Raw genomic sequence first — 15,746 nt, forward strand, 5'->3', positions numbered from 1 at the left:
AGGAGAGAGAGAGGAGAGAGAGAGAAAGAGGAGAGAGAGGAGAGAGAGAGAGAGAGAGAGAGAGAGAGAGAGAGAGAGAGAGAGAGAGAGAGAGAGAGAAAGAGAGAGAGAGAGAGAGAGAGGAGAGAACGCACTGAGAACAACTGCAGGATAGCGAGCCTAGCTGGGCTAGGAGAAGAAAGAGCAGCCCAGAGTTGGAGGGGCCATGAGAGTGGCACGGCGGGTCCGAGATGTGTAATGTGCGTGGGTCTGAGATGTGTAATGCACGTAGGTCTGAGATGTGTAACGCGCGTGGGTCTGAGATGTGTACCGCGCGTGGGTCTGAGATGTGTAATGCACGTAGGTCTGAGATGTGTAACGCGCGTGGGTCTGAGATGTGTAACGCGCGCGGGTCTGAGATGTGTAACGCGCGTGGGTCTGAGATGTGTAACAGCTACTTGTGAGAAGGCACTGAGAGAGCCTGGATGCTTGAGACTCTCGATATACGCTTGCTATATGCTCCATATGCTGACAGGCACCACAGCTTTAATGTTAGATGAAGACATCCCTGAGCCCCCCTCCCTCCCCTTTTTGGAAATGACCAACATCACATGTTCCTAAGAACACACACCCATTTTACACTGCCACCTAGAAGAAGCAACCGCCTCTTGTTACAATCCTCCTCAGGCTCTACAGTTAGTTCTATTATTAGCACCCGGCTAATGTCTGTGAAATACTCCCGAGAGTTAGAACCTTCTTGCTCTTTTCTGTGAAGAACTGTTAAACTTACACTGGAGTGAGCACGCCAGCCCTTCTTTATCTCCACTGCCTAATCCCATTTCTGACCCTAATGACCGCTCACTGTATCAATACAGCAGCCTACTACTTTCCTTTGACAACATTGATTACTACTTTATAGATGACATTCAACATGGCAAAATTTTCTTTAACAAAGTCTTTCAAAATTGTTCAACATCACAGAATTACCTGTTAAACCCTCAGCTTCCCAATCAAGTTCCTTCACAGTATGATCTCAATCTACACTTCCAAACTGCTCCCTGAATGTCTTAGCCAGGTTATAAGTAATTGTCACAGATAAGGTAGTTATACTATACTAAATACTAAAATTTAAAAAAAACACTTGATGCCTGCTCATAGGAAGTTTAGTATAGACAAGAGGAAAAATAAGACAAAAAATTTTCAAGTCTCCATGCAAATGGACATCCTACCAAAGCACTCTACAGATCCAATCCAACCCCCACCAAAATTCTAACTATTAGTCACAGAAATTGAAAACACAATCTTCACCTCATAGGAAAAGAAACAAACAAAAACCCAGGCTAAAGCAATCCTTAATAATACAAGAACTGCTAGAGGTATCACCATCCCAGATTTCAAATTGTACCTCAGAGCTATTGTAATAAAGACACTATGGTATAGCCATAAAACCAGACAAGGTGGCCAACGAGATAGAACTGAAGACCCAGATGTAACACGCACACCATGGATGCATGATTCTGATAAAGAAGCAAAAACTTCATGCTGAAGAGAATGTAGCATCTTTAAATAGTGCTGCTGGTCAAACTAAATAGCTGCAGGTAAAGGAATAAAAATAGATACAAATCTACCACGCTGCACAAAATTCAACTCCAGACAAAGGGCCTCAGCATAAAACCAGACACACATGAACTCATTGTCACAGGAAAGGTCTTTCTGAAAAGGACAAGGGTAGCAAAAGCATTCAGACTAACAATTACCAAACTGTACCTCAGGAGGCTAAAAAGCTTGTGTCCAACAAAGAAAACCATTATTTGAGCAAAGTGGTAGCCTAGTGAATTAGAAAAAAATCTTTATCAATTATGTATGTGACAGGTTTAAATATATAAAAAAAAAACCTGAATATCAACAAAACAACCCAATTTTAAAGCAAGATACATAAATAAAAAGGTTTTTCTCAAAATATGAAACAAAAATAGCTGATAAACACTTCCTAAAAGTTTGATATCCTCGACCACTCAGGAAATGCAAATGAGAACTACTTTGAACTTTGACCTTGCCCCAATCAGAATGGCCAAGATCAATACACCAATGGCAGCAGGTGCTGGAGACACTGGATGGAGAGGGAACATTACTGCTGGGAGTGTAAGCTCTCAGAGCTGCCATGAAATCAGTGGGGAATTCAGGTTGTAGAAGGGAACCAGTAATACTGGCAGTTCCTGTAATGTTTCCAGGTGTGGTCTGTGGGTTCCCTTTGGACAACGACTCAACAAGATGCAACTCATTCCTTCTATGGGGGTTTTACTTCATATTATATGGTGTCTAGTTTATGCATTGCCTCTTGCATTATATGGCAACCCCATTTAAATGCCATTTACATATGTTATATACCTAAGGAAGCTTCTACCATAGTAGATTTCCATATGGTCTTTCAAAACGTTTTTAGTGTTAGTTATACACTAAAGGCTATACGCTCCATAGCCTTTCCTTTATATTGCCCTCCCATCCCCCTCTGAATTTAACCCCCCAATTCTATTTTTCCTTATCCCTTTTATAACTTATATAACCCTTTTTAATTTCTGCTTTCCCTTCCTTGGACCAGCCCCTCATATCCTCTAATCCTTTCTAAGCTATCTAACCTTTGAAGATATTCTAAATAAGACACACATATCTAAAGATTAAAAGCTAACATCCATATATGAGAGAAAAGATGCAATATTTGCCTTTCTGGTCTGAGTTACATCACTCGGAATGATTGTTTCTAGATCTATCCATTTACCTGAAAATTTTTAAATTTTGTTTTTCTTAACAGTTAAAGAATAATGCATTGTGTATGTACCATATTTTCATTAACCATTCATCAGTTAATGGATATATATATAGGTTGCTTCCAATTCCTGAGTAGAGCAGCAGTGAACCAGGCAAGACATATGTTGGTTAGTTTTATGTCAACTTGACACAAGCTAGTCTTCTGTAAAGAGGGTCTGTTGTCTGGGAAAATGCCCCATCAGACTGGCTTGTGCATATGCCTCTAGGGGGTCCTCGTGGTTATTGATTAAAGTGGGAGAACTGAGGGAAGCTGTCACTGAGCTGTATAAGAAAGCAGGCTGCGGAAGCCATGGAGAGCAAGCCACTAAGCAGCCCGCTGGCCTCTGCTTCAGTTCCTGCCTCTAGGTCTCTGCCTTGAGTTTTTGCTCTCTCTTCTTTTGATGATGTACTGTGATGCAGAAGTTTAAGCCAAACAAACTGATTCTTTCCCAGCATGATTTTGGTCATGGTATTTTATCACAATACAACATTAACCAAGATAGCAGGTGTCTCTACCCTTAGTGTCCTTTGAGCATAAGCTCAGGAAAAGTGTGGCTGGCTCGGAGGTAGATATGCGTGTCCTCAGCTCCTTATTGAAGGTAAGTCCTTATTGCTGAAAATATCATTTACATCACTGAACATGAGAAATCAAGCTGGTGCCCAACCAGAAGCCTTGCCCCTACCGACTAGCACTCACAGCCCGGAAGATGATATGCTATCTGATGTGAGAGAGGAAAGAGCAATCATTCATCTTACAAGCTATGAACCCTGTGACCTACAACAGTGACTCACCTGCAAGACTGACTGGTACAATAGCTGCATCAATGTTATGTAAGTTACCAACCATGAGATGGAACTCACAGTTCACAGTTAATGAGGCCAGAAACTGAGACTAGAGAGGGCTGGGCCCCAGAGGAAAACCTACGATTATTATTCTGCTAACTAAACACAGCACCAAAGTGACTCCCAATGACAGACTGCTGCATCCATAGGTTGTTCATTGTTCGGCCCCATCACAGAAGCTTCCTCTTCAGTACACCCTAATTAACAAAAGACCTGCAGACAATGTGAAGACAGCCAGAAACCCTAGAGGAATGCTTTCATCAAACCCCTCCCACAAGGTTTAGGGATCTACAGCAAGAAGTGGGAAGGTGCTAAGAGCCAGAGGTGGTGAGGATTCCAACCAGGCAGCCTCTCTGGGACATCAGGGCTGAGCACGTATGAACTCACAGACACTGTGACAGAATGCACGAACAGTGGGAGAAATCCTTAATGGTACAGCCAGCATACATTTTTCATGACGTGATTATCTGCGGCCTCAGCTTCCTAAGCCTTTCCCCTCCTATAACTGTCTTCTGTGCAGGCAAAAATTATCCTTCAGCTGCTATCTGCTGCTTTCATCACTAATTGCACTATAAAATACACTATTAAAAGAGGGACAAACAAGACTGTAAAAAAAAAAAATCACCTAATGAACCCTGACCACTTACTAAAGCCATAATAAATAGTTCTACACTGCTTATTTTTCTTTAATTTTCCAGCATTTTCTAATAATTTTCTAATGTTAGAAAATTATTTTTCTAATTTTGTGTTTCTAGGAGCTACCATCAAGAAATGTAAGAATATATCTTTTGTTTCTTAAAGGTAACAACATGGACTTGTGCTTTCTTTACTTCATTGTTTTATACATTTGTAAAATGTGAAAGTCATGCCACATTGTATAATGAGACAATGACTTCTTGGGTCAAGTATATGATTCTTCAAAACAAACAAGCACAGTAACAACACATTTAAGCTCTGATTTCTCCTCAAACTTTAGAACATGGACCTGAAGGTATGGAGAAAAAGCACAGAAGGTTTTCATAAGTCCAACTAATGAAATATAAACTACAACAGAGCCGATAAAACATTAATGTCATGGGGCAAGAAAGGATGATCAAAGGGTGGTATCACTGCCAATTATGGAGGATGTGGGTCAGTAGGACAGTCCGGGATTCCCATCCACTCCAGCATTCCCTGATCCATGGACAACTGTCAGTTTACAGGTGAGCCTTTCAACCCCTTCAGTATCTATACACAAGTTTAACCACTGCGGAAAAATCGAAATCAAGAATAAGAGAGCCACAAAATAAACAGGAGCTTAGCTTTACAAAACGAAGGCTGAGGGACCCGCTGAATGGCCGGGCTCCGCTGCTGCTCATTAGCAGGGCATCCTCCTGCCAAAGAGAAGTAGCTGGTGTCTGGATTGTAAGTATCACCTTGCTCGGAAATTTGAATTGAAGATTACCAAAAACGATTAAAAACCTGTGCTTTTAAAATATCAAACCAACATCATTTAGTTCAGTAAAAATAATCTTAAGATTTTGAATGGCAAAAGACCCTTTTCTTTGACAAAATGCTCAGGACTGGAAAACACATTTTTACTAAATAACCTTCAATAGAACCCATGGATTATGAAACTACATACAAAGCTCACCTTATCAGAGGCCTCAGAAGCCAAAAGGTTAGTTGCAAGGGTTTGCAGCTTATGGTGGGCCATATTTTTAAGGGCAGCGAGACTCCGTCTTGTCATGGCTTGCTTCAGGTTGACAGCTGGATGACTGAGTGAGTCTACAGCCGCAGGGACGGCTTCGTCACAAGCATTCAGGATCTCCACTGCTGTTATCCCCATTGCACAGCGGTCCAGCGCACCTGGAAGGCAGCGTCTCCGCTTGGGTTACACAATACTACCAACTTTAACTTGATTGCTTAGGTATAGAAAAAAATGGTATAGCATTTTCATAGCAATGTTATTAGTATGTACCCACAAACAGTCCCTTGTACTTCCTCCGTATACTAATCTTCCATGGAGATTCCACAATTACTCTCTTCTCCAACGCTTCACGAGCCTTCCCAGTACACTCAAAAGCAAAGCTAAGGCTTTAAGGCCCCTACAAGACTCTCCCCTCTTCTGTTTCCCAGGAGGGTTTTCTTAACTAACCCTCTATTGCTTTCACGTTTTTTACAAACAGCAAACTCAATGATCTCATCTCTCTTAGTCTTCTACCAACATTTAAACAACTATAACAAAAGCCCTCTTTAAAATGAGTCCATTTTCTCCTTCAATAATTTCTGAAGCTTTTCTTTTCAAAAAAGCAACCACGGAACAGGAATGGAAATGTTGTGCCTTCTCCAATTAGTTTGCAAAAATTTCTTCTTCAGTGCTGGCTATTAAATCCTGTGCCCCCTTCACGCTAGGCAGGAAGAAAGCACCCCACCAATTTAGGATCTTTTGGATTCCTAGTTCCACCACTGCAATGGTTCCCATATGTTTATTAAATAAGTACTATTTCTACCCACAGCTACTACAAAGAACCTCATCTGGCCTTCCCTTCTATTTCTTATTTATTTACAGATAGATAGATAGATAGATAGATAGATAGATAGATAGATAGATAGACAGATAGATTATTTTAAGACAGCTTCTCTGTAGCCTTGGCTGTCTTGGCACTCACTCTATAGACCAAGCTGGCCTCAAACCCAAGGATCTCTCTGCCTCTCAGTGCTAAAATTAAAGGTGTGCACTATGGCCTGGTTTACATCTTTCTTTGTTAAGTTAGAACACAAACTTCTTCCAGCATAACTTTGGCTTCATCCCCACCTTTCATACCCCAGATTATTTTATCAGTTTCTCTTTTTCTGTTTTACTTTTTCCTTACTTCTAACTACCAACATATGAACTGAATATTAAACATCTTTAAGATTATTCTTATGTGCATGAATGTTTTGTATGCATGTGTGTCTGTGTACCACATGAATGCTTTGTGCCTACAGAGTCTAGTAGAGGGTGTCAGAAGCTCTGAAAGTAAAGTTTCAGAGTTATAGGCTGCGAGGTAGGTGCTGGGAACTGAACTGGAGAGCTCTACAATAGCAGCAAGTGCTCTTAACTGCTAAGACAGCTCTCCAGACCCTTACTTAAATTTTTGCCTCTTCAAATCCAAAACTATGAACTACACAAGAGCTAGAGAGTTTAAGGTGTTTTGCTCACTCTAAAATGCTTATGTTAACTATTTGTTGGTTAATGATACACATAGTTAACAGCTTATAGTAGTTCTTGCGAATCCATGGGGGGGGGGGGGAAGGCCAACAAATAAAAACAGAGAAATCACATTTGTTTTAGATTTCAGTTGAGATAGGAAACACATGCTTTTCTTCCTCTTGGTGTTCAAGCTGTAGCTAGTGATATACAGGCCCCTAGAGAGCTGGGAAGGTACATCATGAAGGTATTGACATTATTTATTTATTAAATTTATTTATTTATCATATCAATAAAAAATGAAGCTCCATAAATCAGATTCGGGCAGGAATTGATGTATGAAATGTATTTAAACCCCAAAGAGCTACCTCAGCCATCCTCGTAGTGTTTGGGGAGACATTCAAACCTAACCCTGCTCATACGGACTGAGTGCTCTCCTGTTAGCTTAAAAACCAGCTCTGCTGCTTGGTTTTAGGTTAGATGTTCTCAGTGTCATACACTAGTTGCATTTTTTTCTCTTCAATTGCATAGGGATTGCTTTTCATCATTAAGGGTTATGTTGGCTTTGGTTTTATCGTGTGTGTGTGTGTGTGTGTGTGTGTGTGTGTGTTAATTAGGTTGAAATACACTCCTTTAGGTCCTACACTCTAGGACTTTTCCTTGCATCTTTTAAAATGATCCTGTAATTTTTGCCATTAAGCCAATGTATATGATTTATTGCATTTACTAACATATGTATGTTGAACCATCCTTGCATCTCTGAGATAAAGTCAACTTGATGACAGTGAAGACTCTTTTTGATGCATAACTAGTTTGTGAAAACTACATTGAGGATTTTTAGACAGTCTGGTAGGATTCTGCTGTGAATCCATCTGGGCCTTTTCTAACTGTTTCAATGTCTTCATTCATTGTGGGTCTGTTTGAGTTGCTCATCTCTTGTTGGTTTAAGTTTGGTGGTTTGGATAAATCCAGAAATTAATCCATTTCAATTATATTTTTCAACTTACTAGAGCACAGATTTTTAAATCATTTCCTTATAATAATCTGATTTTCATTGGTGTCTGAAGAGTCTGATAATCTTGTTTATCTAGGATTTGTTGATTCTTTGTATTGTTTTTTATTGTTTACAATTCTTTGCACTGTATATTTCAATGATTTCTGCTTTGATTTTCATTATTTCTTATCATGTTCTGGAGTTTGTATGGATTGTTCTTGTTGTTTGAAGCTCTTGAGTGACATCATCAAGTTCCTCATGTGTGCTCTTTCTGACTTCCGCCTGCAGGCACTTAGAGCTGGATTTCCCTTACAGGACTGTTTATAATGTGTCCCAGGGGGCGGTCTATAGTACTGTGTTTGCTTTGTCATTTAGTTCCAGGAATTTTTTATTTCTTTTTTATTTTACTGACCCATTCATCATTCAGTAAGGCTTTGTTTCATCTCAGGGAGTTTCTGTACTTACTAGTGATTTCTTTGCTGTTAATTTTAAGCTTTGTAGCACGATTGTCAAATAGGCCACCAAAGCTATTTCAATCTTTCTGAATCTGTTAAGATTTGTTTTCTGTCTGTGCGTGCAGTTTATTCTTGAGATGCTTCCATTGGCCACTGGGTAGAAATGTACTCTTTGTGTGTGTGTGTGTGTGTGTGTGTGTGTGTGTGTACTTATTTACTTTACATCCTGCTCACTGTCTCCCCTCCAGTCTTTCCCACCCCACAATCTTCCTTCATTCTTGTCTCCTTCTCCTCTGAGCAGGTGAGGCCACCCTACTCTGGTACTTCAAGTCTCTGCAAGGTGAGGCGCTTTCTCTCCCACTGAGGCCAGACAAGGCAGGTAGAAGAATTTATCCCACATACAGGCAACAGCTTTTAGGATAGTTCCCATTCCAGTTGTTCAGAATACACATGAAGGTCAAGTTGCACATCTACTACATAGGAATGGAGAGGCCTACGTCCAACCCCTGTATGTTCTTTGGTTGGTGGCTCAGACTCTGAAAGCCCTAATGGTCCATATTAGTTGACTCTGTTGGTCTTCCTATGGAGTTCCTATCCCCTTCTGGGCCCTGAATCCTTCCTTCTATTCTTCCATAAGAGACACTATTGTGAATGCCAAGAAGTGCATGCTGACAGGAGCCTGATAGAGCTGTCTCCCGAGAGGCCCTGCCAGAGCCTGACAAATACAGAGGCAGATGCTCCCAAAGAAAGGACTGAAGGCATTGAAGGGGATCGCAACCCCATAGGAAGAACAACAATAGCCACCAACCAGACCCCCAGAGCTCCCATGAACTAAAGCACCAACCAAGGAGTACACATGGAGGGACACATGGTTCCAGCCACATATGTAGCAGAGGATGGCCTTGTTGGGCATCAGTGGGAGGAGAGGTCCTTGGTCCTGTGAAGGCTTGATGCCCCAGTGTAGGGAAATTCAAGGGAGGGGAGACAGGACTGGGTGGGTGGGTAGGGGAACACCCTCATAGAAGCAATGGGAAGGAATAGAAGGTTTCTGGCAGGGGTGGGGAGGACTGGAAAAGGGGATAACAGTTGAAATGTAAATAAAGAAAATATCTAATTAAAAAAATAAAATAAAGAGAAAAAAAAGAGTCCCCATGCTCCATCCACTGTTCGGGTAGATGTCTGCACCTGTCTGAGTCAGCTGCTGGGTAGAGCCTCTCAGAGGACAACATGCTCCTGTCTGCAAGCATAACAGAGCATAACTCTTTGGGCATTTGGGTAGAATATTCTGTAGAGAATCTGTGATGTCCATTTGATGCATGACATCAGTCAACCCTACTTGTCTGTATCATTATGTCTTTCTCTAATTTGGAGAGGTTTTCTGCTCTGTCCCTGAAGATCACATCTATGCCATCACCTTAGTACTCTTCTCCTTTATCTGTCCTGCACTGCCTTTGTCAATTTATTCAACCATGAATTCATCTTTTCTTAGAAACAGCTCAATCGTTACTGTTATCCCCTTACGTTCATTAAACTGTTGAGTATCATCTTCTCCAAAATCCTCAAATTCTTTGGTGGAAGTTGATGATATTTTAAGATCTATATCCTGAAGCTCACCTGTTTTTCTCATAGGGAACATTTATATAGGGACTAGTTGGGGTTTTGGGGGGAGGAAGGATAAGAGACACTCTGTCTTGGTATCTATTGGCAGACTCCCCAGGAAAACCCCAAGCCTTCCTTCCTTCTCACATATTTTTAAAATGATGTGTATGTTTTGGGATGGCTATCTGCATGTGAGTGGGAGTGCCTGCAAAAGCCCAAGGAGGCAGTAATACCCCCGGGTGGGTGCTCCAGTGGGTTGGGGGCTGCCCATGTGAGTGCTGGTAATCTAACAAGGACCCTCTGCAAGGGCTGCATGTGCTCTTTACAGACGAGCCATCTCCCCACCCAAAGCAAGTCTTCCCTTAAAAACACCCAAAAATAGATCAGAAATAAATGTCACAGTGGTAATGTTTACCACAGAGCTGTGTGGCTTCAGTCTGGCTTTCTTCTCTTTTAATCTTTAGTTCTTTTGAAATATAACAGAAAATATTAATATCTCTTACAGTATAAAGCAGAATATAGAGTTAAATGCAAAAGAAGTTTGTTAGATTTTACAAATGCTTCCTCTTGTGACGACTGCTGAAATGTGTCTACTTATCCTACTCTGTAACAGGAAAAGTAAAAATACCTATCCAACCTACTTCAAAAGGATTATGGAGAACAAACAGAAGAGGAATAAAAGCACCCACATAGATTACTTAAAATTGCAAAAGTATTATCAAATATGTTTGTAAAAAAAAAAAAAAACTAAAGCTAAAACATTAAGTTACCTGCTGAAATATTCCTAGTAAAAACCTGTATTGATCTGTGTATGCACATCTATCAGAGCTTGTGCATTTCTGCTGAGCATTGTTTATTCTAAACTAGACTCGTAAATACATAAAACTGAAAACTCACATGTTGTCTTTATCCAACCAGCTTCACTTCTCTGCTGTTCAAATAAAAGCTGGTTTTATCTTTCTTTTCCCACTGTTTTTAACATGAGCCACAACTGTCTCGCTCAGCCTGCTTGGCCAGCCATATATAATACGGGCATCCCTGCCTCATCTGCATACCACCCTCCACGGCATGTCTTTAAGCACTGCCAAACCATCTACAGGTCTAACATGATGCAGCACATACAAGGATGTCACACATGCCATCACGGATAAGAATGACATTAGAAAGGATAGTTACATGACCTCTGGACATTCCCAGGCTTGAACTGCATATTAACCACCACTTTCAGGAAATCAAATACAGTCTTTTGACTCTACTCCCTCTCCACATTCATTCTTACCAGTGTCCATCTGCCAGACATACACAGAGCCGTCTGTGCATCCCACCACCAGGTAGTCATCAGAAGGCCTCCACTTGATCACCTGGATAGGAAAGAGGTGGCGGGACGCCAGCATGATGCATTTTTTCTCTCGCAGACTTAGGAGTCCTACTGAGTGGTCACTAGCTACAGAACAGATGCAATGTTGAACTCTTGCCTAAAAAGAAGAATGAACTTTCATTAGATTTGCATTAAAAGTAGAATAAAGTATACCGTGTCTCCCAATAACTTAAGTGAAAATTGCTTATATGTATACACCACTGAAAACCACCACCATATTAGGTCACTCTGAACAATTTCTTCCTTTAGATTATAATAAAAAGTTCCTGGTTCAGATAGATATGCTTTAAAAGTGCTAAATGCATTGATTAAACTGGAAAGATGCCACTGATAAAAAAGAACCTCCCTGAAACAATTGCCTCATCTGAGAAGGCAATACTGGATGGTGCGGGTCAGGGTAGGTGGGGTGATCTGTTCTCTTTCTGCAATATGAACTTATTTTTCCTTGTTTCTAGAGAGAACTCTCTGGGGTCTTTTTTCTGCTCATGACTCATTTAGACCCATGCTTCGCCCTGCACTTTTGTCCCTTAGAGTCCCACAGTCACCCATTGAGAACCACAGCAATCACGTGTTATCTGCAGACCGGAAGCCCTGCTCCCTTCCTGGTGTCTATAATGACAGAAGGTGCGGCACTCAACTAACCATACGCCAGACACCAAAACATTATTCAGAGTATTCCCTGCTCATCACTAGTGTCTACCCTTCAATTTCCCTTTAAAATAATATCATTTATGAATAAGCAAAGAAATAATTTTCACTAGCAAGAGAAAGCTGAATCTACACTACAGCAAATTAAAAGACTTTTAGTTTTTATAGGACAATTTGTAAGCAATTTAAAATTTAACCATATGAAAGCAATCATCTAAATTTATTCTGACTATGTCTTAAGAGACAAGGCTCGCAATACTGCATAGCTTTTGTTTCTGTGAAAATGCTTTGCTGGCATAGCCTAGGCTGGGCTCAGACTTACAATACACCTACCTCAACCAACCAAGTCCTAGGACTACAAATACGACCCATCCTCAGTTCTAATCTGAACCCTGGGATGTCCTAGAGCCTTTACAATGCTGGTGTGAATATGGCTGTTTTACAAAGATGCAGAACATCATTCATCTCTAAACTTGTTTGATGTTGATCTTCTAACTAAAGCCCCCTGGGGAAGCTGCTGTGCTTGGGCCCTCTCCTGGTGTGAATGCTCTGAGCTCAAGACTTGAGTTTTCAATGTATAACTGCGTAGCATCCTGAGTATATGAATGTGGCTCTCACTGGTCCTACCTACCTCTCCTGTCCTTTCTTCACCATGAGTTAGCTAGACTTTTATTCTGGTGAATGTTTATAATTGAAAGTAATCTTAAAGTTAAGAAAACCAAGTGCATACAGATACTACAAACTTTGCTTAAAGCATTACACAGAATTGTCTTAGACACTTATTAAGCTTGCTTATGAATACTCAATGCCTTTTTTCCTTGAAAAAGACATAATAACAACAGAAAATAAAGATTTCTAACACATACAAATTAGTTTTATGATTACCAAATAAATAAAAATAAACTGACAAACTAAAAAACTAATTCAAATTTAGTCATGATAGACTAAAACCGGTAAATACACACATGCAAATATATATAACCTGAGGCTCTCACTTTCAATTATTGTACAAAACATACACTAAATCTATCAGTGACACAAGACATATATTGCTAACTCCAGATGAAAGACAGTTTAATAAAGTGCAAGCTTAAATGTTTATGAATTATCATTACCAATAACTTTGAATTTGTCAAATAATTCATGAATTTTATAAAAAAAAAAAGATGAACGCTGAATCAGGCAATAATGACTATTTTTTGCACCTGGTATTTAATTTTTTTATAAAGATGTTTGTTTGTTTGTGCCACGTGAAGCAGAGTCCCTCAGCTCCGATCTTAACTGACTGGAAGAATCATTCCCAGCTGTCAGTACGCTCACTCTAATCCCTTGCTTCCTTCAGGCAAGCCTGCCCAGCCCTGGCACTCAAACCTTCTCCACTACTTGTGGTTTTACTGCTTCACCTCATGAGCTCTCTAAAGTTTCCAATAAAAAGAACTAGTCAGTAAATTTCCTGCTGCACATAAGGATCTAAATTTCGGTCTCTGGCACCCACACTAAAAGCCAAGCACAGTGGTGCACACTTGCAAGCCCAGTGTTGAGAAAGAAGAGACAGGCTAATCCTAGCATCCAGTCTAGCTAGTCAGCAAGCTCCAGACCCCAGGGAGAAAGCATCTCTTCAAAAATAAGAAGACCAACTGAGGAAGACGTCCAACATCAACCTCTGGCAAAGCCCAGCCAAACACACACCACCTCCACTACCACCACCATCACCACCACCACCACCACCATCTCCACCACCACCACCTCCATCACCTCCTCCACCTCCACCATCACCTCCACCATCTCCACCTCCTCCACCACCTCCATCACCACAACCTCCACCACCACCACCACCTCCACCACCACCACCACCTCCACCAATAACACCACCTCCACCACCTCCACCACCTCCACCACCACCTCCACCTTTACCACCACCACCTCCACCACCTCCACCTCTATCACCACTACCACCTCCACCACCATGACTACCTCCACCTCTACCTCTACCACCACCACCACCACCACCTCCACCACCACCACCACCACCATGACTAGCTCCACCTCTACCACCACCACCACCACCTCCACTACCACACAAGCATACACACATGAACACATGAAACACGCACACACAGAGCTAACAGCACTTTGCTTAGACAGTGTTTCACTGAGGCAGGCGATGGTGGTGACAGAATTAGAAGCTAGTTTAGGCTGCACATGTCACTGGCAATGGATTTTATAATGGTTTGCATGAGAATGTCCCCCATAGGCTCGAATGTTTGAATATGTATTCCTCAGCTGGTGGAACTGTTTGGGAAGGGTTAGAAGTTGTGTACTTGTTGGAGAAGGTGTGTCACTGGAGGTGGCTTTGAAGTTTCAAGGCTTCACACCATTCTCAGTGCTTTGTGGTCGTGAGCTTTCAGCTTGCTACTTCAGCCGCTGTACTGGCTGGTTTTGTGTATCAATTTGACACACGGAGCTTCAGCTAGGGAAGTGCCTCATGAGATCCAGCTGTGGGGCATTTTCTCAATTAGTGATCAAGGAGGGTGAGCCCCTTGTGGGTGGTGCCATCCCTGGGCTGGTAGTCTTGGGTTCTATAAGAGAGCAAGCTGAGTAAGGCAGAGGAAGCAAGCCAGTAAGTAACATCCCTCCATGGCCTCTGCATCAATTCCTGCTTCCTGACCTGCTTGAGTTCCAGTCCTGCCTTCCTTTGGTGATAAAGAGCAATTTGGAACTGTAAGCTGAATAAACCCTTTCCTCCCCAACTTGCTTCTTGGTCATGATGCTTGTGCAGGAATAGGAACCCTGACTAAGACAGCTGCCATGCCTAATGTAATGCCTAGTGTAGAAATAACTCAATATAGTTAAGCCTTGTTAAGTCTGGTGCCACTAATTGACTTGATGGCTACCTTTGAAGCCTGTACAAAAAAATCAACAATATGAACAAAGCAAATGCCTAGCCTACTTAATGTAGAAGAAAAAAGACCATTTGAGCACTTTTTTGGTATTAATTTTCATTCAATAGCAGAATTATTATAAATAATTCTTAGCTATCTATTAAATGAAAACACTTAAAATATTTGCTAAAACACAATTAACATGATATCTGTCCTCAGAATTATTAAAGATGTACTTCCTAAAAATATTTAACATCTCATAGTTCTTCTTGACTTACGTCCAACTTTCTTTATAAAGAATAACACTAGCCATCTACTTTGTGTATAATGACTAATTCTATAGAATTACGCGTCATTCCTTTTTCTACTTCAACATGGAAACATCAACTGAAGATGATTTAGCAATAATATTATAGTAAGATAATCTGTAAAATACTCTGATGATATAATGGTTATATAAGCCAAGCACACTGGCTCATACCTGTAGTCCCAGAACTTGAGGGGCAAAGCCAAAAGGATAAGAAGGGTTCAAGACAAAGCTAGGCTACATAGAAAGTTCCAGGCTGACCCAGGCTACAGACTCACAGACACATACACCAAGGTTACCAACTAAACTGTAGCACATTTTCACCAAAACTTATTTGGGAAGCATTCATACTCCAAATTATTTCCATCATTTACATATTAAAATATCGGGGGTGTGTATAACTTACATGTGCCTCTGTGCAGAAATGGTATCACAATTCAGAGCTGTATAATACAAACAGCATGGCTGGGCAGTGGTGGCACACACCTTTAATCCCAGCACTTGGGAGGCAGAGGCAGAGGCAGAGGCAGGCAGATTTCTGAGTTCGAGGCCAGCCTGGTCTACAGAATGAGCTCCAGGACAGCCAGGGCTATACAGAGAAACCCTGTCTCGAAAAAAACCAAAAAACCAAAAACAAAAACAAACAAAATACAAAAAAACATCATGAAAGGACAGGGAAGCAGG

At 41.1% G+C, this 15,746-nt stretch overlaps 1 protein-coding gene across 2 annotated transcripts in view; it reads right to left on the reverse strand.

Moving 5' to 3' along the window:
• The window catches only part of Wdr7 (WD repeat domain 7), a 283,494-nt gene that overhangs the window by 226,485 nt on the left and 41,263 nt on the right, over window positions 1-15,746 (reverse strand). For both annotated transcript variants that reach the window (XM_052201384.1, XM_052201386.1), the window contains 2 exons: window positions 11,127-11,322; window positions 5,261-5,475 (listed from right to left, as the gene is read on the reverse strand). In XM_052201384.1, coding sequence (XP_052057344.1) covers window positions 5,261-5,475; window positions 11,127-11,322 — 411 coding nt within the window. The remainder of the gene's footprint in view (window positions 1-5,260; window positions 5,476-11,126; window positions 11,323-15,746) is intronic.

Source organism: Apodemus sylvaticus, chromosome 13 (assembly GCF_947179515.1).
Source record: "Apodemus sylvaticus chromosome 13, mApoSyl1.1, whole genome shotgun sequence".
Lineage (NCBI taxonomy): Eukaryota > Metazoa > Chordata > Mammalia > Rodentia > Muridae > Apodemus > Apodemus sylvaticus.